Source organism: Hemitrygon akajei, chromosome 6 (genome assembly GCF_048418815.1).
Source record: "Hemitrygon akajei chromosome 6, sHemAka1.3, whole genome shotgun sequence".
Lineage (NCBI taxonomy): Eukaryota > Metazoa > Chordata > Chondrichthyes > Myliobatiformes > Dasyatidae > Hemitrygon > Hemitrygon akajei.
The window spans coordinates 135,342,919-135,369,560 of record NC_133129.1 but is presented as its reverse complement, the minus strand read 5'-3'; the positions used below and the strand labels follow the sequence as shown (position 1 = coordinate 135,369,560).

General features: G+C 40.8%; 1 protein-coding gene across 1 annotated transcript in view; it reads right to left on the bottom strand.

The window, feature by feature from the left end:
- LOC140729513 (uncharacterized) overlaps positions 1-26,642 on the bottom strand; it is a 79,095-nt gene that overhangs the window by 40,381 nt on the left and 12,072 nt on the right. Inside the window, exons 2-7 of the mRNA XM_073049317.1 lie at positions 10,683-10,838; positions 8,376-8,471; positions 7,315-7,649; positions 5,809-5,854; positions 2,230-2,293; positions 2,014-2,137 (exon numbers count right to left, since the gene is read on the bottom strand). Of these exons, the coding sequence (XP_072905418.1) occupies positions 2,014-2,137; positions 2,230-2,293; positions 5,809-5,854; positions 7,315-7,649; positions 8,376-8,471; positions 10,683-10,831 (814 nt within the window). The 5' untranslated portion in view covers positions 10,832-10,838. The remainder of the gene's footprint in view (positions 1-2,013; positions 2,138-2,229; positions 2,294-5,808; positions 5,855-7,314; positions 7,650-8,375; positions 8,472-10,682; positions 10,839-26,642) is intronic.

The window sequence follows — 26,642 nt, the reverse complement described above, 5'->3', positions numbered from 1 at the left end:
CAAACTCACTGGTCTACAGTTTCCTGAGTTATCTCTATTCCCTTTCTTGAACAAGGGAACAACATTTGCAACCCTCCAATACTTCTCTCATCCCTACTGATGACATAAAGATTACCACAAAAGGTTCAGCAATGTCCTCCCTTGCTTCACAGTAGCCTGGGGTACATCTCATCCAGTCCCAGTGACTTATCTAACTTAATGCTTTTCAAAAGCTCCAGCACATCCTCTTTCTTAATATCTATACACTCAAGCATTAGAGTTCACTGTAAGTCACCCCCCATCTTTTTCCCTGGTGAACACTGAAGTATTCATTAAGTACCTCCACTACCTCCTCCGATTCCATGTACATTTCCACTACCGCAAAATTCCATGAAGTTTTTAAAAAGCTCTCACTCAGAGTTTGGAAAACAGCAATTATAACATTACTATTCAAGAATTTAAAAGACACAGGAGTTTGGGGTGATAAATCAAGCCTGTCAAGAATTATAGAAACAAAAGCTACAGGAACACACAATTTCTCTTTTTCCTTTCTTAGGGAATGAGAGAGCCTGTGGTATGTCAAATAACCGGGTGAACGAGTAGTCTTTGGGTACTAAAGGTCTACCTTTATTGATGCTTTGCCGAACGCTTGAGTGCTCGGTGGAGGGTGCAGATGCTTTTTTGCTGGTGGGGGGGGGGGGGGGGGTGTCGCTTTGCTGCTGCTCGTGCATGGGAGGGGGAGCTGGGGGGGGGGGGGGCTTTGGGGTTCTAACATTTAACTGTCATTCATTCTTTGGAGCACTCCTGTTTTCGTGGATGTTTGCGAAGAAAAGGATGTATATTGTATACATTTCTGACATTAAATGCACCTATCGATTTGGCAACACAGCTAACCAATTTATTCATATTTCTTCAAATGCAACTGGTAGCATAGATAAAAGACATCGTTTGGACGTACTGCGTTCTATAATAAAGCAGTGAAGACACAAAAGTGTGCCATGGGGATAGGTTATACTGGGGGCAGTAAGAGAGGAAAAGTGAACACAAACAAAACCAAAGTAGAGAGCACAAACTGGAAAAAGGTGCAAGAACTGTAGGATATGCCAGTAGGAGAGGCAGTGCCAATGGGGAGGGTAAAAAAAGTCAGCATTACATAGAAGATATTCAACAAGATGCTACCTAATTAGTTACTCCACAATACGACTTAGTAAGAGTGCCAAACTAATACTGAGGATCAAGAGCCAGATCTTAGGTAAATAACATTCTCAGATTTGCAGTTTATATCCAGCCTGGTAACTATGTGATCACTGCCGGTGCCTTGGCTATTTACAATTTATGGAAAAGTCAGTTTAATGACAAAGAAGGATCAAGAATAATACGTCTATATCAAGAATGACAAGTGATCTCATTGAAACAAAACAGTGTCCCAAAATAACTCAGCCTAGAGCAACATGATAGTTTTAGGACAAGGAAAGAAAGGGATTTATCTGAAACAGCAGCAGGGCTTTTCAGTTCTTATGAAGATGAAATAAAGACTTGCAAAGTGCCACATGTGTATTTTTTTTCCTTTTAAAAAGGCACTTGCAAGTTTCTGCAAATTTGGAATGTTTATTCAAGTTAATACAAATTGTCGTTATATTTGAAGGGTACAGTTGTCAGATATTATCCAGCTCAACTTCATGTTAATTTTTGCTCTTCAAATTCAGCTGATACTAGATTAATCTGAAAAACAATTATATAGATACATCATTATACTCTGGGTTTTGAAATGGCTGCTGTTGCCACTATATGTAGTTTTTATAAAAATGCTACAGCACATTATTTCTTCATACTGCCTATTGAAAGATTTTTCTTACATAGTGTTACTGAAATAAGGAATATTCCTGCTACAAACATCCTTGACTGCTGTTTAAAAGAAACTTTCTACAACACCAACACATCTTGTACAGAAAACTCAAAGCAGCACAATAACGTAACACAACATGCAACAATGTTGAGCTTCAGTGACCTATGAAGCAAGATATATACACAGACCTTTCCTTTGAATTCTTGAGGTTTTGCAGGCTTGTGGTTTAACTGCAGCAACAGTCATATTCTCTGAACAGCTGATGGAAACTTTTGTTGGATTTTGAGAGTTCCTACAATCTTCTTCAGAAGCCTTTATACAAATAGACAACGCCATCTTGGTATTAAATGTGACAAAATACAAATTAAACAAAACTACAGAAAGATCATTTCTATTATAAATACCAATGCGGCTGGCAGCTCCTCTTCAGGTTGCTCGGGTTCGAGTGCAAATGAAATTGCTTCAACACTGCAATAACAAGACACGTTTGTTCCCAAGTGTCCACCAACACTGAGTACTCTACTACAAGAATAATGCATTGAATAATTCTTAAATAATGTTAAACCACCGAAATCAATAACAAGAAAGACTTCATTTCTACTGACCTGATACCACAAGACATCAGAACAGAGTTAGACCATTCCGACAGCCAAGTATGATCTAGTGTTTGATCATGGCTGGCTTATTATTCCCTCTCAAACCCATTTTCCTGCCTCTCACTCAATTTCAATAAGACCAAGGAACAGATTACATACTTCAAGAGAGAGAAACCAGAGGTCCATAAGCCAGTAACCAATCATTGGAGGATCAGAGGTGGAGAGGGTTAATAACTTTAAATTCCTGGGTCATATAAATATTAGTGTGACAAAAGCACGACCGTGGCTACTTCCTCAGGAGCCTGTGGGGGTTCAGCATGTTATTGAAAACCTTGGCAAGCTTCTATAGATGTGTGGTGGAAAGCAGCCTGGTACAAGAACACCAATGCCTTTGAATGGAGATCTTACAAAAGGTAGTGGATTTGGCCCAGTGCTTCACAGGTAAATCCCTCCCAACCATTGAGCACATCTCCATTAAACGTTGCCATAGAGAAGCAGCATTCATCAAGGATCTTCTCCACCCAGGACACGCTCTTTTCTCACTGCTGCAATCAGGTCAAGATAGAAGAGCCTCAGGACTCGCACCACCAGAATCAAGAACAGTTACGACCCCTTAACCATCAGGCACTTGAACAAAAGGGGATAACTTCACTCATTTAAGACCACAAGACATAGGGGCAAAATTAGGCCATTTGGCCCATTGAGTCTGCTCCACCATTCAATCATGGCAGATCCTTCCCCACTCCCCAGCCCCCCTCCCCAGCCTTCAAACCGTAACCTTTGATGTTGTGTCCAATCAAGAACCTATCAATCTCCACCTTAAATATACCCAATGACCTGGCCTTCACAGCTGCCTGTGGTAATTCCTGGGATGTCCGGACTGTCTTACGCAGAGAGGTTAGAGAGACTGGGCTTGTACACACTGGAATTAAGGAGATTGAGAGGGGATCTGATTGCAACATATAAGATTATTAAGGGATTGGACAAGATAGAGGCAGGAAATATGTTCCAGATGCTGGGAGAGTCCAGTACCAGAGGGCATGGTTTGAGAATAAGGGGTAGGTCATTTAGGACAGAGTTAAGGAAAAACTTCTTCTCCCAGAGAGTTGTGGGGGTCTGGAATGCACTGCCTCGGAAGGCAGTGGAGTCCAATTCTCTGGATGCTTTCAAGAAGGAGCTAGATAGGTATCTTATGGATAGGGGAATCAAGGGATATGTGGACAAGGCACGAACCGGGTATTGATAGTAGATGATCAGCCACGATCTCAAAATGGAGGTGCAGGCTCGAAGGGCCAAAGGGTCTACTTCTGCACCTATTGTCTATTGTAACAAATTCACCACCTCTAGCTAAAAGATATTTCTCCACATCTGTCTCAGATGCCAGTAACTTTCCTGTAATACCATGGGCTCTTAGCTTGGTAAGCAGCCTCATGTGTGTGGCACCTTGTTAAAGGCCTTCTGAAAGTCCAAATTTCCAACATCCACTGCATCCCCTTTATCCACCCTACTTGTAATCTCAAAGAATTCCAACAGATCTGTCAGGCAAGAATTTCCTTAAGGAAGCCATGCCAACTTTGTGCTATCTTGTCCTGTGTCACCAAGTACTCCATAATCTCATCCTTAACCATTGACGCCAACAACTTCTCAACCACTGAGTTCAGGCTAAACGGTCTACAATTTCCTTCCTGCTGCATTCCTCCTTTGGTTTGCAAACCAATGACCTCTACCACCAAATAAGGATAAGGGTTTATGTGCTACACATCTGCAAGTCATTCACCATCCTTTACTGGACGTTCCTTTAAAGCAAGGGGTTCCCAACCTCGGATCCACAGACCACTCAGATAATGGTAAGACTCCACAGCATAAAAGTTGGGAACCCCTGCTTTAATGTGACTGTGTAAAGACTGGAGTTCTCCAAATAGTACAATGGAGAACTTACAGGAAGGACTGCATCAGTTCAAGAAAGCAGCTCAGGACTTTAAAAAAAACCCCAGGACAATTCACATTTGGAAAAAGGGCCTTGGGCGGGTAGAATAGTCAAACATTAAAATGTACATTGCACAACTTGTAACGGTATGGATGATGGCAAGGACAAATGGGTTAGAAAGAAGCTGCAGTTGGCAGAACACCACCAGAAGCTGGTGCAACTTCAAAAAAAAACACAGCAGCTAAAAAAAATAATGAAACCAGCAAGAGAACAGATTTGGAGATGAAGATAAAGTTTACAGGTGAATAAAGAAAGTAAATTTATGCTGATTAAGTATCAGCTGATTGACAGTCCTGACAAATCCTACAGGAATGGGGACAGGCCCCCCAGTCAGTGCTGCCCTCCAATGCTTACCTGGTGGAACACTAGTTGGATTGCATTCATTTGCAGCTGCACTAGTGCATAGTAAGGACTGCTGCACCATCAAACTATAGTCCTTGACACACAGATTTGGAATATATACAGTGAATTCTGGTTAATTGAGAACATATCAGGGCCAGCATATTTTGACCCATTTAGCTGAAGTTCCATGAAACAGTTACAAGGGGTATTAAAAAAAACTAGAATAACAAACTAAGTGAAATATTGAACAAACTAGAACGCTACCAATAGTATTACAGTCTGATAAATTGCATTAGTTCTTAAGTTTTGACAGAATTCATCCATTGTACACAAGAAAATCAGGCAGACAAAAAAAAATCACTGATTTTAAAACACAAACAAAAACACACAACTGATGCCATTTAAAAACTGTTCGTTCTAAGCACCATGTAGTGCCTAACAACCATACAAGTGTGTGCGACTGACGCTAGTTAGAACCTGTTCGACAAGTCTCCTGCTCTAATGAAGCGGCATAGTGTCCCAATTAAATGGAGGAAATCCTGGCAATTTGTGATTAATTTTTGTTCCTTAAGAGTTGTCCCAAATAAATGGCTGGCCCAATTAACTAGAATCCACTGTATACATTTACATGACCAAGTTACGATAGAAGAAAACAATCTGTGCTATACATGCCATGTGTGTCCTTTGGTGCTGTGGCCTTGGCCCCAGAGGAACACTTTCATTTGGCTGTATTTATGTTTATAGTTGAATGACAATTAAACTTGAATTTGAAATTGTAGACAGGAAGTGACCTGAGAGAACGTCACTGCACACACTGAAACTGACAGGTTTTTTTTGGAATGGGGTCAGAGATGGAAAAGACAAGCATCCCATCTTTGGATGATGCCAGTGATGATTTTGGTGTGGAAATAGAAGCCATTGCTGGCAAATTCTAGATCGGACTTTTAGATAATACACAAATGTGTACACATTTCCATATAGCCACATTTGACAAAAAATACGAAGGATTTGAAACATTGAGCACTCTTTTCCGTTTGGATGTCAAATGAAAACCTCACCATTCATTGTTCAAGTTTTCTTTGGTTTTCTCAATGGAATTATTGCCTGAGGATAAAATAGACAAATATTGAAGTAAAACAGCGTTATATAAAACACTAGCAAAAGTTTGATGTATTGAGCAAAAATTTTTTTTGAAGTGGCAAGTTCTTGAAAATATGGAATCAATAAGCAAAAACTGAAACCCAGAAATATAACCAATCCTGGATTCAAACATATTGATGAGGTTAGGTAGTTGAGAAGACACCAATGTTTAAGATGTGATTTTCTTTTTGTTTTTAAACCTTGAATAAGATTCTCACTTTCATGTTTACACATTTCAAATAGTTTGAAATATATTGTTTGTCCCTCTGATTATTACAGAATTTTTAACCAATTAACAGCAAGACTTGCCCTTCAGAATGAAGTGTATTCCAGCGAGTGAAAAATAAGTCACCCAGATCACACAGAGGAGAAAACATCAATGAGGCAAGGCAGAAGTTGTCTCAGTTGACTGTTGTTTCACCACCTTTGTAGGCAAGTTCTGAGAACATAATCACTCAGTCTTTCTCATCATTTGCCCCTACCCCTACCAACCCAACACATCCCTCAAATATCATTAAAAAAAAACATTTACAGTGTGCACCCCAGTCAGTGAACGATCCATTCCTGGGGACAATCCCCTCAAGTTATACTAGCTAAACCAGATATCATTTTGAGAAGTCCCTGAGCAGATTGCGTCTTTCCAGAGATGTTGCCTGACGAGAGCATTTTCAATATCTTTTTGATGGCAATACTTGCAAGTGAAAGCAGAAGAAAGTGAGATATTCTTTCTCCTGGCAATGGATTTGCGCAATGATTTCCTGGTGGATTCCTGCATCACGTTAGCTTGCTGAACATTCAATGAATACTTATCTAACTACCTTACACAACTGGATTTACGGCCAGCTGTAAATTTCCTCATCAACTTTCGTGCTCTTCTGCTGCTACTACAGACAGACATTTAAGTTTTCCACAGAGATGCAGCTCTCAGCAGCTGCAGCATGGCTCAGCTCCCAATAACCCAACCCATCTTCCATCTGCAGTTATTATCAAACTATCTGTTTCACGAATACAGCAGTTAAGGTTCAAGAAAGTGACCATAGGACATAGGAGCAGAATTAGGCCATCTGGCCCATCGAGTCTGCTCTGCCATTCAATCATGGCTGATCCTTTTTTCTATCTCCTCCTCAACCCCAGTCCCCAGGTTTCTCCCCATAACCTTTGATGCCATGTCCAATCAAGAACCTATCAAGCTCAGCCGTAAATACACCCAACGACCTGGCCTCCACAGCTGCATATGGAAACAAATTCACAACCCTCTGGTTAAAGAAATTTCTCTGCATCTGTTTTGAAAGGGTGCCCCTCTACACAGAGGCTGTGCCCTCTTGTCCTAGACTCTCCCAGCATGGGAAACATCCTTCCCACAGTGGCACCAGGAGTTAATGATTTAATGATAGTGACATTCTGAGGTGGAAGTTTTGTCTCACCTGTTTTCTGGGGCAAGTTCACAAATTCAGAAATCTGCACAGGTTGCCCCATGCAAGCCTCTCGAGCCTTCTCATGCAATTCTGCACTTTTGCAACCATTGGGCGACAGGTCAATCAACGGAGCTCTGCTATTTATAGGAACAACAGGGAGCATTATAGCCTTCTCAGGTTCTCGACTGAGTGTTGTTGCAGCACATGATGCTGATCGAGTCAGGCCTGCAGGCTCTGTCTGCCCAACCATTTTAGTGCACTTGTCATCTTCCTCGAAGACCCTGTTCCTCAGTTTTATCCGCTTAACTGAAGAACGTCTTAAACTCCTTCTGCTTCTTGAAAACCTGAGGAATATTAAAAAGGTTGAAACACACTTGGATAATCAAAATAAACACAAAATCAAAAGATTGATGAAAGGTCATTAACTTGAAATGTTAACCATTTCTTGCTCCACAGATGGAGCAGTTTGTCTGACGAGTATATTGCACTTTGTGCTTCATATTTAAAATAGAAAAATATTCCAATCCAGTCAGATAAATAAAAGTCATATGGAAGCACAAAACTTCATATCCAAGTCATTTTTATTTTGTTTTAAATGCCAACAATAAATTCTCCCCCGCCAATCCCTGCTTCACCACGTTAAACTTTTGGATGGGGATTTAAGATGTTAAATTGACACTACAGTTTTCTATTGCACAAACTACTTTTTCTTTCACTCCTTTTAATTCTTAACCAAAAAAAAAAATCAACATTTTGGCAACCTATCAAGTAAACTCAAAATTCCACAAACTATTACTGAAATTATAGTCATACAACAACAAAACACTCCCTTTGACCCACCAAGTCTAAGCCTAACAAATACCCATCCAAACTAATCCCATTTACCAATACTTTGTCTATTGACTTCCATGCATTAGCAATTTGAGAGACTTTTTTGGAACTGGATATCAAGATGATTTTTAGCAGAAAAAAATCAAGTTATTGAGCTCAAGATGTGCTTAGACCATACTACTGAAGTTAAACTGTATTTCTTCATTTAACTGCATTTCTTTATTAAACATTACTGTTACCTTTTATTTGGATCCTGGACCATCGATGGGCATCTCCTACGCCGTTTCCTCTCTGAAGGAGTTTTTGGCATCAATTCGGGCTCTGCATTAAAACCACTGATAAACAATTTTATATTATTAATAACTTCAATCTGCTCCAGTCAAACGTTATACTCATCTCCAATACAACAATGTATTGGCACCAGTAGTTTCCCACCACAAGGTTTGGATGGATTAACCACAACCTTCAACCTAATGATACCAGAGGCCAGACAACAGACATCTTTGCATGGGAATTATTCCAAAGGTCTGAACACCAGAACAATAAACCTCTGGCAATGATCCCATGATCTTTAGCAGTTGATATTCCTTTGTTTGAGATCAGTCTTTTGTTTCAAAGAATTGGAAAGGGAAACATAACAAATCCTCATCTAGAATGGGCCACACATATAGAAAGTCATCTCAACATTTGGAGGATTATATTTGAATAAGTTTCAGAACCAAGATAGGAAAGCAAACAGAAGGCAACAAATTAAATAAATACAAAAACATAAATATTAATTGACTGCCAATCTGTAATGCTGATCAGAAATTTTACTGCAGTAGTTGACCAGCGAGCAAATGTCCATTACTACCCTCCTGAAGATAGAGAAAGTGAAATAAATAAATCAGACTATCTTAAAATGCTTACATTTCAGAGATGTGGAACTGTATTCCCCCGAATGAACAATTAAGTGTAGGGCTTGTGTTTTGTTCATGACAGAACACCAAAAGGTTCAAAGACAATTTATCTCAAAGGATTGTGTACTACTTTTTAAGCAAATTCTAAACTTGTATTCTATACTAAAGTAGATCAAATGTTAGGGACTCTATACACTATACCCACTAAAATCATTTCTCTTGCTATTTATCAAGTCCAACCAAACCAAGTCAATATTATCGCCAAAGCCAAGATCATTTCTGCTACTCGAATAATCCCACCTTGTACTTTCCAGCTACCTTCCAAATTGTCAAACACTGTGGAAAATCCAAACTCAGTTCTTCTGAAATGGTAATTAGATACACTCAGGTATGATATTTGAGCCACCCATCACACAGAAATGCTTTGTAGGTTCAGATAACAGACCTCAAATTTTGACTTTTTGCAAAAGGCAAAGTACAGGTACATTCTCAAAGTTGCATGCTTTTCCCCTTGTTGCCATACTTTAGCACTGCCCTGCACTATTTTCTTCTTCCAAACTTTAAAATTTCTGCTCACCTGAACCCGCCTCACAACTACGTAGTTTGAAGTCCAAGTTATTCAATTTGTCAGTATACTAGTCCCAGTTCCTTTCACTGAAATCCCACCCCAGTGGAACAGCTCCTTTCCTCAAAGGGACTTGTGTCCCACAAAGTGATTCTCATTATTTTCCATGATCTTGGAGTGATCCTTTAAAATTTAATTAACTTCAGACAAATCATGCTCAAAAATAATAACCCAAAAAGATTAATACAGCTCCATTTTTTTAAACTAATTGATCCTTTTCCTTCAGCAAAATGTCCATTTTATTCAGATTCGTTTTAACATCCGAAGGAAAACTTAATAAAAACAAACATTTTCTCAGCTAAAGGCAAGAAAAAAAAGCAAAACTAACAAGCTTGAAAAGGAAAAATGCTTACAGCTTGGAAATGATTGATATTAAGGGCAGAAGCAATAAAGAAAGATAGACAAGTATAAATGTTATACTGAGCTTGTATTAAACTACAGCATTATTTTTTTTAAAAAGGCAAAGGATGGTATTAAAAATGATTTTCAGTGATGGTATCCAAAAGGTTACATCCAATAAAAGAATTGGAGAACTGGAATCCAACTGAGCTTATGGCAATAAAAAAACGTTTTGTTAAATTGGGCAAAGTAAATTACTGCTTGCAAGAGCGAAACCAAGATAGAGTCTCCCAAGGAATCAGAAGTGCTACTTGGCAGCAACTAAGAGTGTGGACCTTGGTATTACATGGAATACTTGAGGTTCAGGTATTAAGGGTATGAAAAGGGATTAGTTGTTTTTATTTCCCAATAAGAGTTAGATGAGGAACATCAAAACTTCACATTGAAAGATTGGATCACTTGCCTGATCTTACACTCTTTATTGCTACAATTAAATATTTCTTTTGAAAAGTACAGATGTGAAATACTGAATAACTGCATCCTGTGCAATAACATCAAATTTTGCTTGATGGTGTGTCCCAAAATGCCTTAGGTCATTATACAAATGCAACATTGTCAATAATGTACAGACATTTTGGCTTACAAATCCTTTTGCTCAACTTGTTCTACAAGAAAGTTCTTACCTGACAAACATCATCATAGCTTCCTCCTGGATCTCATTCAACCATATTTCATTTTCTTTGAAACTTTCAATAATGCCATTGAGTTTCTCACCAAAGAACTTCAGCACGTTATCAGTGTCCAGCATTGTGATTGCTGTTCTAGAAGCCATGACATCCCTAAACGGGAATCAAAAAAAAGCCCACAAAAAAATCAACCTATTTGCTTCAAATTATATATACAGTTCATGATACATTTCACTGTATTGATGTGTTATTTACTTTGTCCATTAAGTACTCCAACCTGAACTAGGCTCAATATTCTAGTAGTTTTCTCCCTCTGCTCCCTGCCACTACATAAAGACCACTAACAAAGTTGTAACAACTTCTATTTATAGCTCATCACCAAGGCAGCAATTGAAAAGGTTGCTTTGTAACTTTCATCGAGAAAAGATAAATTTGAGGAATAATGAAAGAGAAATATTTAAATTAATAAGAAATATGTACTTTAACAATCAGAATTAGGTTTAATGTCACCGGCATATGTCAGGAAATGTGTTAACTTTGCCGCAGCAGTACAATGCAATATGTGACACACACACACACACAATAAGTAGTATTCAGCTTCCTCCTTGGAAGTTTTCACGATTTATTGTTTTACAAAATTAAATCACTATGATTTAACTTGACTTTTTTTTGACACTGATCAACAGAAAAAGGCTTTCAGATCAAAGTGAAAGCATCTCTACAAAGTGATCCAATTACAAATATAAAACAAAATTTGATTGCACAAGTATTTCATATGAAGGACTTGTATGAAATATGAAGTATATTTCACATTTCATATTATACTTCACATTTTATATGAAGTATAAAATTCTAAAGGGATTGGACAGGCTAGATGCAGGACGATTGTTTCCGATGTTGGGGAAGTCCAGAACAAGGGGTCACAGTTTAAGGATAAAGGGGAAGCCTTTTAGGACCGAGATGAGGAAAAACTTCTTCACACAGAGAGTGGTGAATCTGTGGAATTCTCTGTCACAGGAAACAGTTGAGGTCAGTTTGTTGGCTATATTTAAGAGGAAGTTAGATATGGCCCTTGTGGCTAAAGGGATCGGGGGTATGGAGAGAAAGCAGGTAGAGGGTTCTGAGTTGGATATCAGCCATGATCATACTGAATGGCGGTGCAGGCTCGAAGGGCCGAATGGCCTACTCCTGCACCTATTTTCTATGTTTCTATGTATTCAGCCCCCTTTAATATGACACTGGTGCAGTCAATTAGTTTTAGAATCACTATTAGTTAAATGGAGATCTGTTTTTTGGAGACTTGTGTGCAGTCAAGGTGTTTCAATGGGTAAATTTAATGTCAGAGAAATGTATACAATATATATCCTGAAGTTCTTTTTCTTTGCAAACATCCACGAAAAGAGAGCGTCCCAAAGAATGAGAGTTAAGTGTTAGAACCCCAAAGCACCTCCCAGCTCCCCTTTCCCACACATAAACAGCAACAAAGCAACGACCCTCCCCCAGCAAAAAAGCATCTTCACCCTCCACTGAGCACTCAAACATGCAGCAAAGCATCAATAAAGACAGACTTGCAGTACCCCAAAGACTAGTTATTCACCCAGTAATTCAACATTCCACAGGCTCTCTCTCTCTCGAATATGGGGGGGGATAAAAACAGGTGACTCCATTTCAATTAATTGTAGTAAAAATACACCTGTATCTGGAAGATCCAACTGTGGGCGAGTCAGAATCCTGGCAAAAACTACAGAGACAAAAAAAACCCACTCCAAGCAACTCAGAAAAGTTTATTGAAAAGCACAAGTCAGGAGATGGATGCAAGAAAATTTTCAAGTCACTGAACATCAGTCAAGTCAATCATCAAGAAATGGAAAGAGCACGGCACAGCTGTAATTCTGCCTGCAGAACTCAGAAACTGAGTGACCAATCAACAAGGGGACTGGTGAGGGAGGCCTCCAACAGACCCATGACAACTCTGGAGGAGTTACAAGCTTCAGTGGCTGAGATGGGAGAGGCTGCACATACAACAGCTGTTGCCCAAGTGGTTCACCAGTTGCGTCTTTATGGGACAGTGGCAAAGAGAAAGCCATTGCTGCAAAACAAAACTCATGAAATCACAGCTAGAGCTTCCAGAGGGCATGTGGGAGAATTCGCAGTCAGCTGAAAGAAGGTTCTATAGTCTAATGAAACCAAAATTGAGCTTTTTGGCCAGACTGAGTGCTATGTTTGGGTGGTAAACTATGTGTATACCTGTCTGGACACACCCCTCTGCTGACTGCTCCTGTGGCTCCTCCCACAGACCCCTGTATAAAGGTGATTGGGGCACTGCTCCTCCCTCCCTTTCCCTTTTCGCTGTTAATAAAAGCCTATCGCTCACTTCCAGTCTCCTAGAGTTATTGATGGTGCATCAGTTTGGCACAAGCCAAACACCACACATCAAAAAACACACCATTACCATGAAGCATGGTGGTGGCTGCATCACGCTGTGGGGATGCTTCACTGCAGCAGGACCTGGAAGGCTTGTGAAGGTTGAGGGCAAAATGACTGCAGTAAAATACAGGGAAATCCTGGAGGAAAACCTGATGCAGTCTGCAAGAGAACTGCAACTTGGGAGAAGATTTGTTTTCCAGCAAGATCAAGCATAAAACCAAAGCTACACAGGAATGGCTTAAAACAAAGTTAATGTCCTGGAGTGGCCAAATCAGAGGCCAGACCTCAATCCAATTGAGAATTTGTGGCTGGACTTGAAAAGGGCTGTTCATTCATGATCCCCATGCTATCTGACAAAGCTTGAGCAATTTTGTAAAGAAGGATGGGGGGAAAATTTACAGTGTCCACATGTGCAAAGCTGATAGAGATCTATTCACACAGACTCAAGGCTGTAATTGCGACCAAAGGTGCATCTACTAAATACTGATGTGAAGGGGGTGAATACCTGTGCAATCAATTATTGTGTTTTATATTTATAATGAATCTAGATCACTTTGTAGAAATCCATTTTCACTTTGACACAAGTCCTTTTCTATTAACCTATGTCAAAAAGTCAAATTAAATCCACTGTGGTAAAACAATAAAACATGAAAACTTCCAAGGGTGGTAAATACAGTGCCTTTTTAAAAAAAAAATGTATTTCAAATATTTAAATAGTTAGTCCAAAAAAAAACCAACAACAAAAAACAAGTCATGAGGTAGTGTTCATGGGTTCAATTCAGAAACTGGATGAAATTAAAAACTGGACTCCTTACTACGATGCTATGTTTGGAACGGTAAACAACCCAATAAAAAGTGGTCAGCTCTGCAATTCAAAAAGTCGGATGGGGGATTGACATGTCCAAATTTTAAACTGTATCACTGAGCATTTGTATTAAAAAGTCTTAGCTAGTGGATGGAGGAGGATAAAGTTTCATCATGGATAAATACAGGACAAAAGCTAATAGCACCAACAAGGTGGAAGGACTTTCTCCTTATAGGTATGTCTACCAAAAAATGTGATTTGTATTACGGACCAATTTTAACACATATGCTACAAGTGTTTAGAGCAGCAGAAAAAAATCCTAAAATTTAAAAGCTTATGGTGTAAATCATCTCCATTATGGAACAATAATCATCTTCTATCTGGGGGGCGGGGAACCATTCACTAACAGAACTTGGGAGGATAAAGATATTACTATTCAAGATATTAAAGGGGCAACTACAATCCTTAGCTTTCAAGAACTGGTATCTCGATATAATATTGATAAACACTCTCTTCTACTTTAGAGTAAGATCAGCTTGTAAAGCCTACAGAGTTCCCTGGGGGTCAGATTTAAAGGACCATCCCATTTTAAGTTGGATACAGAGTGCTCCAAGACATAGTGTCATACATCTATGATAAATTAAACTCCCAGAAATATATGCCCACATCAGAAATGAAAGCCTGGGATAGGGACATACCTGAATTGGGACAAGACTTAGACTGGGATGCAATTTGGAATAATGCTGCCGGTGCTTTGAAAAACCCAAATCATCAGTACATACACTTGAAATTTTGTCATACAACATGTCTAACACCGAGAATTAGACATCAAATGGGACTGGTTCCTGACCCATATTGCTCATTTTGCCCCCACGGAACCGTTGGCTCTTTTATACATGTTGTATGGGGTTTTTGGTTTGTGGGGGAAGGTTATCAGTACTCCTACAGAACTAACGGGGGTACAATTACCAATGGACCCCGCTATACATCTTCTAAATGATGACTCCCAGCTTTCCCTTATGGAAAAAACAGCAAAGTCTGGTTGGCAGGCTTGACTGCAGCTAAGAAGATTGTAGTCCAGCGTTGGAAACCCCCCCGTGATATTTCATATACTCACTGGCTTCAGAGCTTTTTGGACATTTCTTACCTGGAACTTTCATCAGCAAGAGTAAATGATGCACGACCAAACACAATCTTAATGTGGACAAATTTGATATCTAACTTAAAAGATTTTCTGTTAAAATAGGAATGCTCTGTCTGTGTATGAACTACTATTCAGTTGGTTGATGGAGGGGAGAGGGATGGGGGTCAACAGCAGGGTGGAGAGAGGTATGGGGATGAGGAAGAGGATGAAGGGTGGATGGGGGTATGGCGATGAGGGTTGGGTGGCTGGGTTAAACAGTCAAAATGTAATCGACAACTGGTTGCATTGAATGTAATTTGTTGGTGTTGCAATAAAAATGTGATTAAAAAATTGGATGACTGGAAGAAGCTGTTCCTGAATTGTCGAGTATACCCCGTCAGGCTTCTGTACCTCCTCCCTGATAGGAGCAATGAGAAGAGGGCATGTCCTGGGTGGTGAGGGTCCTTGATGACAGATGCTGCCTTTCTGAGGCACCACTCCTTGAAGATGTCTTGGATACCATGGAGGTAAGTACCCATGATGGGGCTGACTAATTTTACAACTTTTTGTAGCTTCTTTTGGTCCTGTGCAGTAGCCTCCCTCCCCATCCCACACCTGACAGCAATGCAGCCCACCAGAGTGCTCTCCACTGTACATTTTTTTTGTTATATACACTAAATCTCCTCAAACTTCTAATGAAATATAGCCACTGTCTTGCCTTCTTTGGGGTCTTTCGGTTAGTAAGTCAAGGATCCAGTTGCAGAGGGAGGTACAGAGGCCCAGGTTCTGTAGTTTTCCCAATCAGGACAGTAGGAATGAGGGTATTAAATACCAAGCTATAGTCAATATACACCTTTCTGACATAGGTATTTGTGTTGTCCAGGTGATCCAAGGATGCATTGAGAGCCACTGAAATCACATTTGTCATAGACCTATAGTGCCGACAGGCAAACTGCAGTGGGTCCAAGTCCTTGCTGAAGCAGGAGAACAGGAGTTGATTCTATACTTGGCCAACCTCTCAAAGCACTCCATCAACTCCATGAGTGACTTAACATCCTCATCTTCCAGAGAAGAAAAACAAAAACTACAGACCAGACAGTGTGGAACATTTTGGAAATGATTTACTGGTGGCCACGATTAGGCCTAGTTATTGAAGAATAATCCCATTATTACAACTCACCTGCTTTTCTTCCTCTAAATTCTGGCTGTAGACAATGAGCAGAAAAAACTGCACCTGCTTTTTGTACAAGAGACATGCAAATCTCTTTCCTCACATCACCTGCACCATTTTTGTCAATATCAATGGCTCAGATAATTTTGGGTGGTTACAATGGAGGAATTCATCTCTTCATTGATAATCGCTTCGCTTCTTTTCAGCAGCTCTCCGTTAAGTTCAACCTGCCTAACGCTCACTTTTTCAGATATCTCCAAATCCGACACTTTACTGCTCCTTTAATTCCTAACTTTCCTGAAATGCCTGCGAAAAATGCTATGGACCTATTTCTTTCCATTAATCCACTAGGTAAAGGTTTAATTTCAATTATCCGACATAAACTAACAGCCTTACGATGGGCCCCTGTGGATAAAATTAAAATGGCCTGGGAGCAGGATTTAAATATCTCCTTATCCGAGGAGAGCTGGGACTCGATTCTCAAATCGGTTAACTCAACCTCCCTTTGTGCTCACCATTGCCTCTTACAGTTTAAGATTGTTCATAGAGTCCATATGTCTAAATCTAAACTATCTCGATTCTACCCTGGCATTAGTCCGCTCTGTGATAAATGCAAGAGGGGCGTGGCCTCTCTCATCCATATGTACTGGTTCTGTCCTAGCTTGGAGAAATTCTGGAAAGATGTCTTCACTACATTATCGGGTATTCTGAATCAGCACCTAGAACCTAACCCCTTAATTGCTCTGTTCGGTTTTTGGGGCGAGACAGATTTATGTCTGGGTCCGCCCAAATGCCGAATACTATCCTTTGCCTCTCTCCTGGCGAGACGCTTGATCCTCCTTAGATGGAGAGATGTTGCCCCGCCCACTCATGCGCAATGGCTTAACGACATTATGGCCTGCTTGGACCTCGAAAAAATTCATTATTCAGTTCTTAATTCGGATCTACAGTTCCATAAGGTCTGGGGATCTTTTATCGAGTACTTTCATAACCTTCCTCTTGACTAGGGTTTTTTTTTTCTTTTTTTTCTTCTTTTCGGTCCCTTGCTTTCAGCTCCCTTTTTTTTTCTGGTAGCAGGCATTATTATCCTCTGTTGCTAAGTGTATTCACAGTCTGGGAGTTTGACTGTCCGGACTTATACTCTTTATACTGTGTGGTGGTTGGTCTGGAGTTGTTGTTTTTTTCTTGTGTTGTGGGGCTTGGGGAGGACACTAAGCTCACTTGTCTTTAATTTAGGTGCTTTTTTGTTAAATTCTCTTCCTTTGTAGTATATTGTTATTGTATGCTTAATCTTGCACTGTATTAATGCTCCCCACTGGGATTTGGGGTTTTTAATTTTGTAAAATGTTTTGAAAAACTAATAAAAAAATTTTTAAAAAACATGGAGGAATTCACCCTATTACACCAGAAATGACAATAGGGATAAAATTATTCATTCATTTATTTAAAAGGTGGTGCAGGGAGGTGGGAGGATGACAAGCCAGAAGGTGAAGTGAGTGGGTGATGGGGGAAGAGATAAAGAAGTTGAGAGGTGGTAAGTGGTGAAGGCAAAGGGCTGGAGAAGAAGGAATCTGAGAGGAACAGATCATGGGAGAAAGGGAAGGAGGGGCACCAAAGATAATAGGAAGGTGAGAAGAAGAGTTAGAGACCAAAGTGGGGAAATGAAGGGGGAAACCAATGTCCATGCCATCAGGTTGGAGGCTATGAGATGGAATATGAGGTGTTTCTCCTCCAACCCATTGTGGCAGAAGAGGCAGCCATGGGCCAACATTTCAAACTCAGTTGGGGATGGAAATGAAATAGTTGGCCACTGAGAAATTCCACTTATTGCAGATGGAGCTGAGGTGCTTGACAAATCATCCCCAATCTACGTCACATCTCATCGATATAAAGCAGGCCACATCTGGACCATTGGATACAATAGATGGATGCGACAGATTCACGGGAAGAATGTTGCCTCACCTGATGAACTGTCTGGGGCTCTGAATGAAGTAAATGGGCAGATACAACACTTCTGATTTCAACGGATGCTGCCCGACCTGCTGAGTCCATCCAGCTTGTTTGTACGTGTTGATTGGACCACAGCATCTGCAGTGTACTCTGTGTTTACAACACTTCTGCCACTTGCAGGACTGAGTGCCAGGAGGGAAGAATGGACAGGGGAATCAGAGAGGGAGCAACCCATATGGAAAGCAGAGAGAGGGAGAGAGGTGAAGATGTGTTTGGAGGTAGGGTCCCATTGAAGATTGTAGAAGTTTCAGAGAATGTTGTGCATGTTGCAGAGGCTCATGGGATGGTAGGTGAATACAAGACGCTGCCTTTCTGAGACAATGCTTCCTAAAGATGTCCTGGATAACTTTGTAGGCTAGTACCCAAGATAGGGCTGACTAAATTTACAACCTTCTGCAGCTTCTTTCGGTCCTGTGCAGTAGCCCCTCCATACCAGACAGTGATGCAGCCTGTCAGAATGGAAGTTTTTGAGTGTATTTGTTGACATGCCAAATTGCTTCAAACTCCTAATATAATATAACCACTGTCTTGCCTTCTTTATGACTACATCAATATGCTGGGACCAGGTTAGATCCTCAGAGATCTTGACACCCAGGAACTTGAAGCTGCTCACTCTCTCCACTTCTGATCCCTCTATGAGGATTCTCTCTATGTTCCTCTGTCTTACCCTGTCTGAAGTCCACAATCAGCTCTTTCGTCTTACTGACGTTAAGTGCCGGGTTGTTGCTGCGGCACCATTCCACTAGTTGGCATCTCTCACTCCTGTATGCCCCCTCGTCACCACCTGAGATTCTACCAACATGAAGGAGAGTGAAATCACAGGGAGCTGTATTGGTCATCTGGACCACATAGATATCAAGGTGGTGGAGATTAATTAGATGTCTTGGAACACAGGAGATACAACCCAAAATTTATGGGAAACAAGGGTGAAGGTAACAAGCCTTTGATGGACTTTTTGCCTCTTCGTTCATCATGTGCAAGACAGACACACCTTGTTAGAGACTTAACTGTTCTGTTGTGTTGTGCACACACCCTGCCCCACATGACAACTGCAGAAAGAGTTGTCAGTTCTATGCTTCAGAGCATCAACAGCTGACATTACTGAGTGTCATGTCATCCACGAGGCTGAGTATTTGAACACTGCATTCCTTCGGAAATTGCTGTGTGGATCAAGAGTACAGGAGCAACTCTGAGACCAAAAAAAAACAAAATGTCCCAAGGGCATCTTAGGGGACACACAGACAAAACAGACAAACTCTGCAGGCCAAGCAGCATCTATGGAAAGGAAAAACAGTCAATGGTTTGGGCCAAAACCTTCCATCAGTACATCTTTTCGTTTCAGCAGTATGCAGCTCTGAATATAAATGAAGAAAAGACAGAGCCAAGTTTTCATTCTCTAAGAGCACTTCAACAAGGACCGAGATGGAATTCTATCGTCATGCATACAGACAAGTGATTTGTTCATCACAGATGTGATTCAAGGTTAATTACTTATTTGATGGATGGGTCCAAGAGGACACAGAAATCAGTGCCAATAATATAGAAATAGGAAAAGATCATGCAGATAACATTTGACCTGAGATTAAGACCAGATTTAAATGACACCAACAATTACTACAGAGCAATGAGTATAGAATTAGAAGATAGGCAGATGAATGTGTGGCTAAAAAGAGGATTTAATTTTCAGAGGTAGAACTGCAAATAGAAGGCAAAGGAATAACAATTGGAAAGAAATGACTGAAGTCAATGGCAACAAAATTAATGTAAGCGGTATAATGAACACAGTAGATTAGTTAAGAGCACATGGAAAATAAAACTATTACAAAACCATGACATAAAAGGTCAGGAATAAAAGCACAATTATCTCAATGTCATTGGGTAAATTTAAAGCAGAGGTTGACAGGTTGTTGATTGGTAAGGGCCCCAAAGTTATGGAGAGAAGGCAGGAGACTGGGGTTGAGAAGAAAAATAAATCAGACATGATTGAATGGTGAAACAAATGATTCAATGAGCCAAATGGCCCAAGTCTGCTTCTATCTAAATGGTATACAAATAAAAGCTTTCATTACAGATAGAGAAGGGAATTAAAAAAAAAGATAGGAGGCAATATTTAATCAAAGAATCAATCACAGCTGCAACAAGGAGTGACTTGTTAGAGGAATTATCAAATCAGAATAGAATAAAAGGTTAGGGTCTTTTAGCAACACTATAAATCTAAACAGTCCAAGACAGTTGTAAAAGCAAACTTAATCAGGAGGAGTTTTTCCAGGGTATGTGGGAGCACAAATCTAATATTTCATTCAGAATACATATGTAACAAGCCAAAATAGAGGGTGTCAATTCTGGATTGAATTTTTAGAAACGAAACTAGGTAGTTGCAAATTCTTATTTATGCTGATCATTTAGTAATAGGAAAATAAATAGGAGTGGAAGGGTCCAATAAACCCAATTTTCTCAGATGCAAAATGAAATAATTCAAATAGATGCCTGAAGGTTGATCAGTCTTAGAGCCATGAAACATTTAGGGAACAGAATCATGGTGTCCAAGGTAGATGTATTTCCACACAGCTGGGTGGATTGGCAAAAAAGAAAAACTCACTTTTTTTTTTAAAGTGTAAAGATAGAGCCAGGCAAAAATGCAATGTGGAGCAGAAAGTCAGACAAGTAGAAAATGGAAGAGGAAATATAAAACAAAAACTGGAAATGTAAAGTGGTATGAAAAAAACCAGCTAAGCTGTTTAACAAGTGCAAATGAACTAGTAAGGAAATAGTATGGCCAATTATGACCAATAAAAAATCCTGCATGTAGTGAAGAGTATGTGGGCAAGATTCCTGATGGATGTTTTACAATCATCTTCAAAAATTAATACTACTGCTGCAGTTTAGGCGTGCAACTCAAATATCAGACAAGGTAAACAGTAAGAGTGAAGAAGTTTAGCATCTTAGAACTTGGAGTAATAATCAGAGTTTGATGAAAGGCTACAGGTTGAAATGTTAACTTTCTCTCACTACTGATGCTGGACAATCTGCAGAGTGTTTCCAAAATTTCCTGTTTTGCTTCACATTTGGAGAATCTGGATTATTGTTTTTGAGTTAGATCCAAAGCCACTAAAAGTATTGAGTTAAACTACCATGGCTTGAACTACCAACTCTCAAACCTCTTTAGCAACAGGAGTCCAACTGTAAAACTGCAGGACTGCAAGTGGGAGAAAGAATCCAAATACTGGCTAGATTAACTTTGGTGGGCAAACATTTTAGCTTAAACTACAGTATTGCACAGCATAAGCACCATTATGCAATTAAACACATTCTATTCAATAAAGATCAATTTCTTCAAATTTTTACTGATACAAGTAGTCTTAAACTGTGTTCAGCTTCAAGCAGTCTATAACAAAATAAATAAATTCTAAGGAAGCAGCACTTTCAAAAAAAAACTTGTCATAGAGTGTTATTGGGATTTGTTCCAAGAGACAATATAAACCTTGTAGAAAGTCACTAATTTCTGTTGGTTTTACTAATGGAAGACTGATTAATGATTGAATATTTGAAATGGTAGCAAAGAGAGCCATAGAGCCATGTCCTTTAGTCCAAACTGCACACAATACTCCAAATACAGTCTCCTCAATGTCTTATATTACAGTACCAGTATTGCCACTTGCAGCAAACTACATTCCTAGATCCCTCTGTTCCACAATTCCCAGTGCCCCATCATTCATTCACTGTACAAATCCCACTCTGGTTCCATTCCCAAAAAAAGCAATACCTCAATTTCCACAGAGGCATAGTGGCGAGCTAGATGCTATCACAGCTTGCAGCACTCCAAAGTTTAGAGTTCAACTCTGTAAGGAATTTGTATGTTCTCCCCGTGACTTCACGTGCTTCCTCCTTTTTCCTTGCACAGCAGTTTCCATGATGCAGGTACAGAGGGGATGCTAGGGGCAAGTTTTTCCACAGAGTGGTGGGTGCATGGAATGCACTGCCAGTGACGGCGAAGACAGATTAAGAGACTCTTGGATAGGTATATGGACCTTAGAATAATAGAGCTATGCAGTAGGGAAATTCAAAGCAGTTTCTAGGTTACATGGTCAGCACGACATTGTGGGCCAAAAGGCCTGTAATGTGCTGCAGATTTCTATGTTTCCATGTCCAAAATGTACCAATTAGATTGACTGGTTATTGTAAATGACCCTGTGATTAGCATTAAATAGCGAGTTGCTAAGCACTTCCTCTCTAAATAAAAATAAATTTTATCTAAGCTGTGCCAGGTACCAAACCTCAGCCCACATAACAAGCTGATCAAGAATAAATAAAATTTTTCATAACCTTTTACATTGTCTATGAGAATACCTCTTAGTGTTTGATATACTCGTCAAGACATAATTAAAGATTGTTTGATATTATTTCCAGTACACAAGGGTAAAGGAGAACAAAATAATTGTTAATCAAGATGTGATGCAGCACAAAATAAAACGCAAGATAAAAAACACACAAAAAAATTTACACACTCTACAAAATAACTTTTATACATAGATTGCATGTCCATAAAGTGACACTAGGCACAGGAATGGTGACTGACGGGAAATGATGAAGTAGCGATAGTAGACGGAGTGCAGGGGTGGGTTACTGGGTGGGGGTGTTGATCAGCCTTGCTGCTTGGGGAGTTAACTGTAAGTCTGGTGGCCCTGATGTGGGTGCACCCCGATGAGAGTGAGAGGAACAGTCTGCAAGCAAGGTGGGTGGAATCCTTCACGTCACTGGCCCTTTTTGCAAAGATGTTCTTGACGGCGGGTAGTCTCGTGCAGTTCTGCATATCCATTGTAAAGCCTTCCTGTCAGCCACTGTACAGTTTCGGTAGCATTTTAGGATGTTCTCTACCACGCATCTGCAGAATGACACAAGTATAGATGTGCATAGTCCAGTTCTCTTCAGAAAGTAGAGAAGTTGGTGACCTTTTCTGATTGCCTGGTATGTGTTCTGGGACTATGAGAGATTGTGCTAAGATGTGCACTTCCAGGAGTTTTAAACTGTTACAGTTACCACTGCTGTGCCACCAATGAAAAGAGGGGTGTGAGAGGAGAGTTCTCCCGAAGTTGATAACCATCTCCTTTGTCTTGGTGACATTGAAGTAGTTATTTGCTGGGCACCAAATTTATCTTTCAACTCAAGATTAGTGGGGGGGGGGGGGAAAACACAAAAATAAACCAATTGCACTTGTTCAATCATATTTGCAAATGCAGCTCAGCATTCAACACTATCATCCCCTCGAAACATCCTCCCTGCAAAACTGGATCCTCGATTTCCTCACTTGCAGACCCCAGTCAGTACAGACTGGCTACACCTCCATCACAAACACCATTAGCACGGGTGCACTGCAAAGTTAGCCTCCTGTTCTACTTGCTTTATACTTCGGGTGACTAAGTACAACTCCACAGTCACAAAAGTACAGCACAGAAACAGTCCCTTCAGCCCATCTAATCCATGTCAAACAATTTACACTGCCTACTCCCATCAACCTGCACCAGGACCATAGCCTTCCATACCCCTACCATCCATGTACCTATCCAGACTTCTCTCAAACATTGAAATTCTAGCTTGTATGCACCACTTATGCTGCCAACACATTCTACACTCTGACCACCCTCTGACTGCAGCTTCCCCTCATGTTCACCTTAAACTTTTCACCTGTCACCCTTAACCCATGACCTCTGGTTGCAGTCCCAGCCAACCTCAGTGGAAAAAGCCTGCTGGTATTTACCCTATCTATACCCTTAATTTTGTATTCCTATATCAAATCTCCTCTCAATCTCCTACCTTCCAAGGAATAAATTCCAAACCTATTCAACCTTTCCTTCTAACGCCAGTCCTCCAGACCCAGCAACACCCTTGTAAATTTTCTCTACACTCTTTCAACCTTATTTACATCTTTCCTGAAGGAAGGTGACCAAAACTGCATACAGTACTCCAAATTGTACAACTTCAACATAACATCCTACCTCCTGTACTCAGTACATTGATTTATGAAGGCCAACGTGCCAAAAGCTTTATGGCCCCATCTACCTGTGATGCCAAGTTCAATGAATCATGGACTTGTATTCCCAGATTCCTTTGTTCTAATGCACTCCACAGCTCCCTACCCTCCACTGCGCAAGACCCACCCTGGTCAGTCCTACCAAAGTGCAACACCTCACACTTCTCTGCATTAAATTCAATCTACAATTTTTCTGCCCATTTTTCCAGCTGGCCCAGATCCCACTGCAAGCCATGATAACCTTCCTCACTGTCCACTACACCGCCAATCTTGGTGCCTTCTGCAAGTCCGCTGATCCAGTTAACCACATTATCAGCCAGTTCGTTGATTGATGACAAACAACAACGGACCCAGCACCAATCACTGCGGCACTGCAGTCACAGGCTTCCAGTCAGAGAGGTAACTATCTACCACTTCTGGCTTTTCCCACAAAGCTAACGTCTAACCCAATTTACTACCTCATCTTGAACGCCAAGCAACTGAACCTTCCTGACCAACCTCCCATGCGGGACCTTGTAAATACTTCGCTAAAGTCCATGTAAATGATATTTATTGCCTTGCTTCCATCAACTTTCCTGGTAACTTCCCCAAAAAAAACTAAAATTGGTCTGACACAACCTACCATGCATGAGCTATGCCGACCATCTTTAGTCAGTCCACGTCTTACCAAACTATTTATATCTGGCCCCATAGAATAACTTCCGATAATTTTACCACTATTGATGACAGATTCAATCTATAACTTTGTTTTTTTTAAAAAAAAGCTGTTCTTAACTAGAACAACATTAGCTATCCTTCAACCTTCTGGTACCTCACTTGTGCCAAGGATGATTTAAATATCTCTGCTAAGGCCTTGGCAATTTGCACACTAGCTTCCCACAGGGTCTGAGGGAACACCTTTCAGGCCCTGGGGATTTATCCAACCTAATTTGCCTCAGGACAGCAAACACCTCTTCTGTCATCTGTATAGGGTCCATGATCTCACTGCTATTTCGCCTCACTTCTATAGACTGTGTCTGCTTCCCAAGTACAGGTGCAAAATTTCATTTAAGATCTCCCCCATCTTTTGGCTTCACACATTGATTACCATTCTGATCTTTCAGAGTTTTGCCCCTTGTAATCCATTTGCTCTGAACACATCTGTAGAATCCCTTAGGATTCTCCTTCACCTTGTCTGCTAGGGCAACTGCACGCCTCATTTTAGCCCTGGTTTCTTACATTTCTTATATTCCATAAGCATCTAATTTGTTCCTACCTGCTATAAACTATCCACAATATCTCCTGAAAACCCAAGGTTCCCTAAACCTGTTATCTTTACCTTTTATTCTGACTAGCTCATACAAGTATTGTACTCAAAGTTTCACTTTTGAAGGCCTCCCACTTTCCAAGTACACCATCACTAGCAAACAGCCTGTCCCAAATGCACACTTACCAGATCCTTTCTGATAGCATCAAAATTGGCCTTTCTCCAATTTAGAATCTCAACCTGCTGACCAGACCCTTCTTTTTCCACATTTACTTTGAAACTAATGGCGCTATGATCACAAGATGTATAGGAGGACACTTTGCAACCTTCTGTCACCTGCCCTGGCTCATCCCCTAATAGGAGATTGATGCACCATCAATAACTCTCTGCAACATGAGGTGAGATATAGGCTTTTATTGGCTGGAAGAAAGAACAAGCAGCAATTGACCACCACACTGCATCCTGGAGACTGAGGCCGGGGCGGTGTCCCCAATCGTCTTTATACCCGGGTCCGTGGGAGGAGCCACAGGAGCAGTCAGCAGGGGGGCGTGTCCAGACAGGTATATGTAGTTCACCACATTCACCCCCCCCCCCTTTGTTTTAAAAGAGAGTCCCCATGAGGAGAAGTTTCTTACAAGTATATTTACAGGTTAAGTCTATCAGGTGGTCGAATCTGTCACTGCGATCTACGTAGCACCGGCTGTGATTGCACAGGTGCCGGTGGTGATTGCACCGGAGACGGTGGTTGTGCTGGTTCCGGCCTGACTGGAGGTGTCAGCCCACTAGGCGTCAGTGATCCCTCATGTGTGTGCGAGGCGCCTGGTATGGGAGTGTCGTGAGGAGTCTGTGTAGGGCTTGCTGTACGCGGTGTCACCTCAGGTACAGGGTTCATAGTTACCGTGGAGTGTTCGGGGTAGTGGTCTGCTGCTCCTGTGGGCGCCAGGTCGCGGACGGAGACCGTGTCCTCCCACCCATCAGGTAAGACCACGTAGGCATACTGGGGGTTCGCATGTAGAAGGTGAACCCTCTCGACCAGCGGGGAGTATTTATTGCTCCTCACATGTTTCCGGAGCAGCACTGGCCCTGGGGATGTCAGCCAAGCCGGTAGGGTGGTCCCAGTGGCAGACTTCCTGGGAAAAGAGAATAG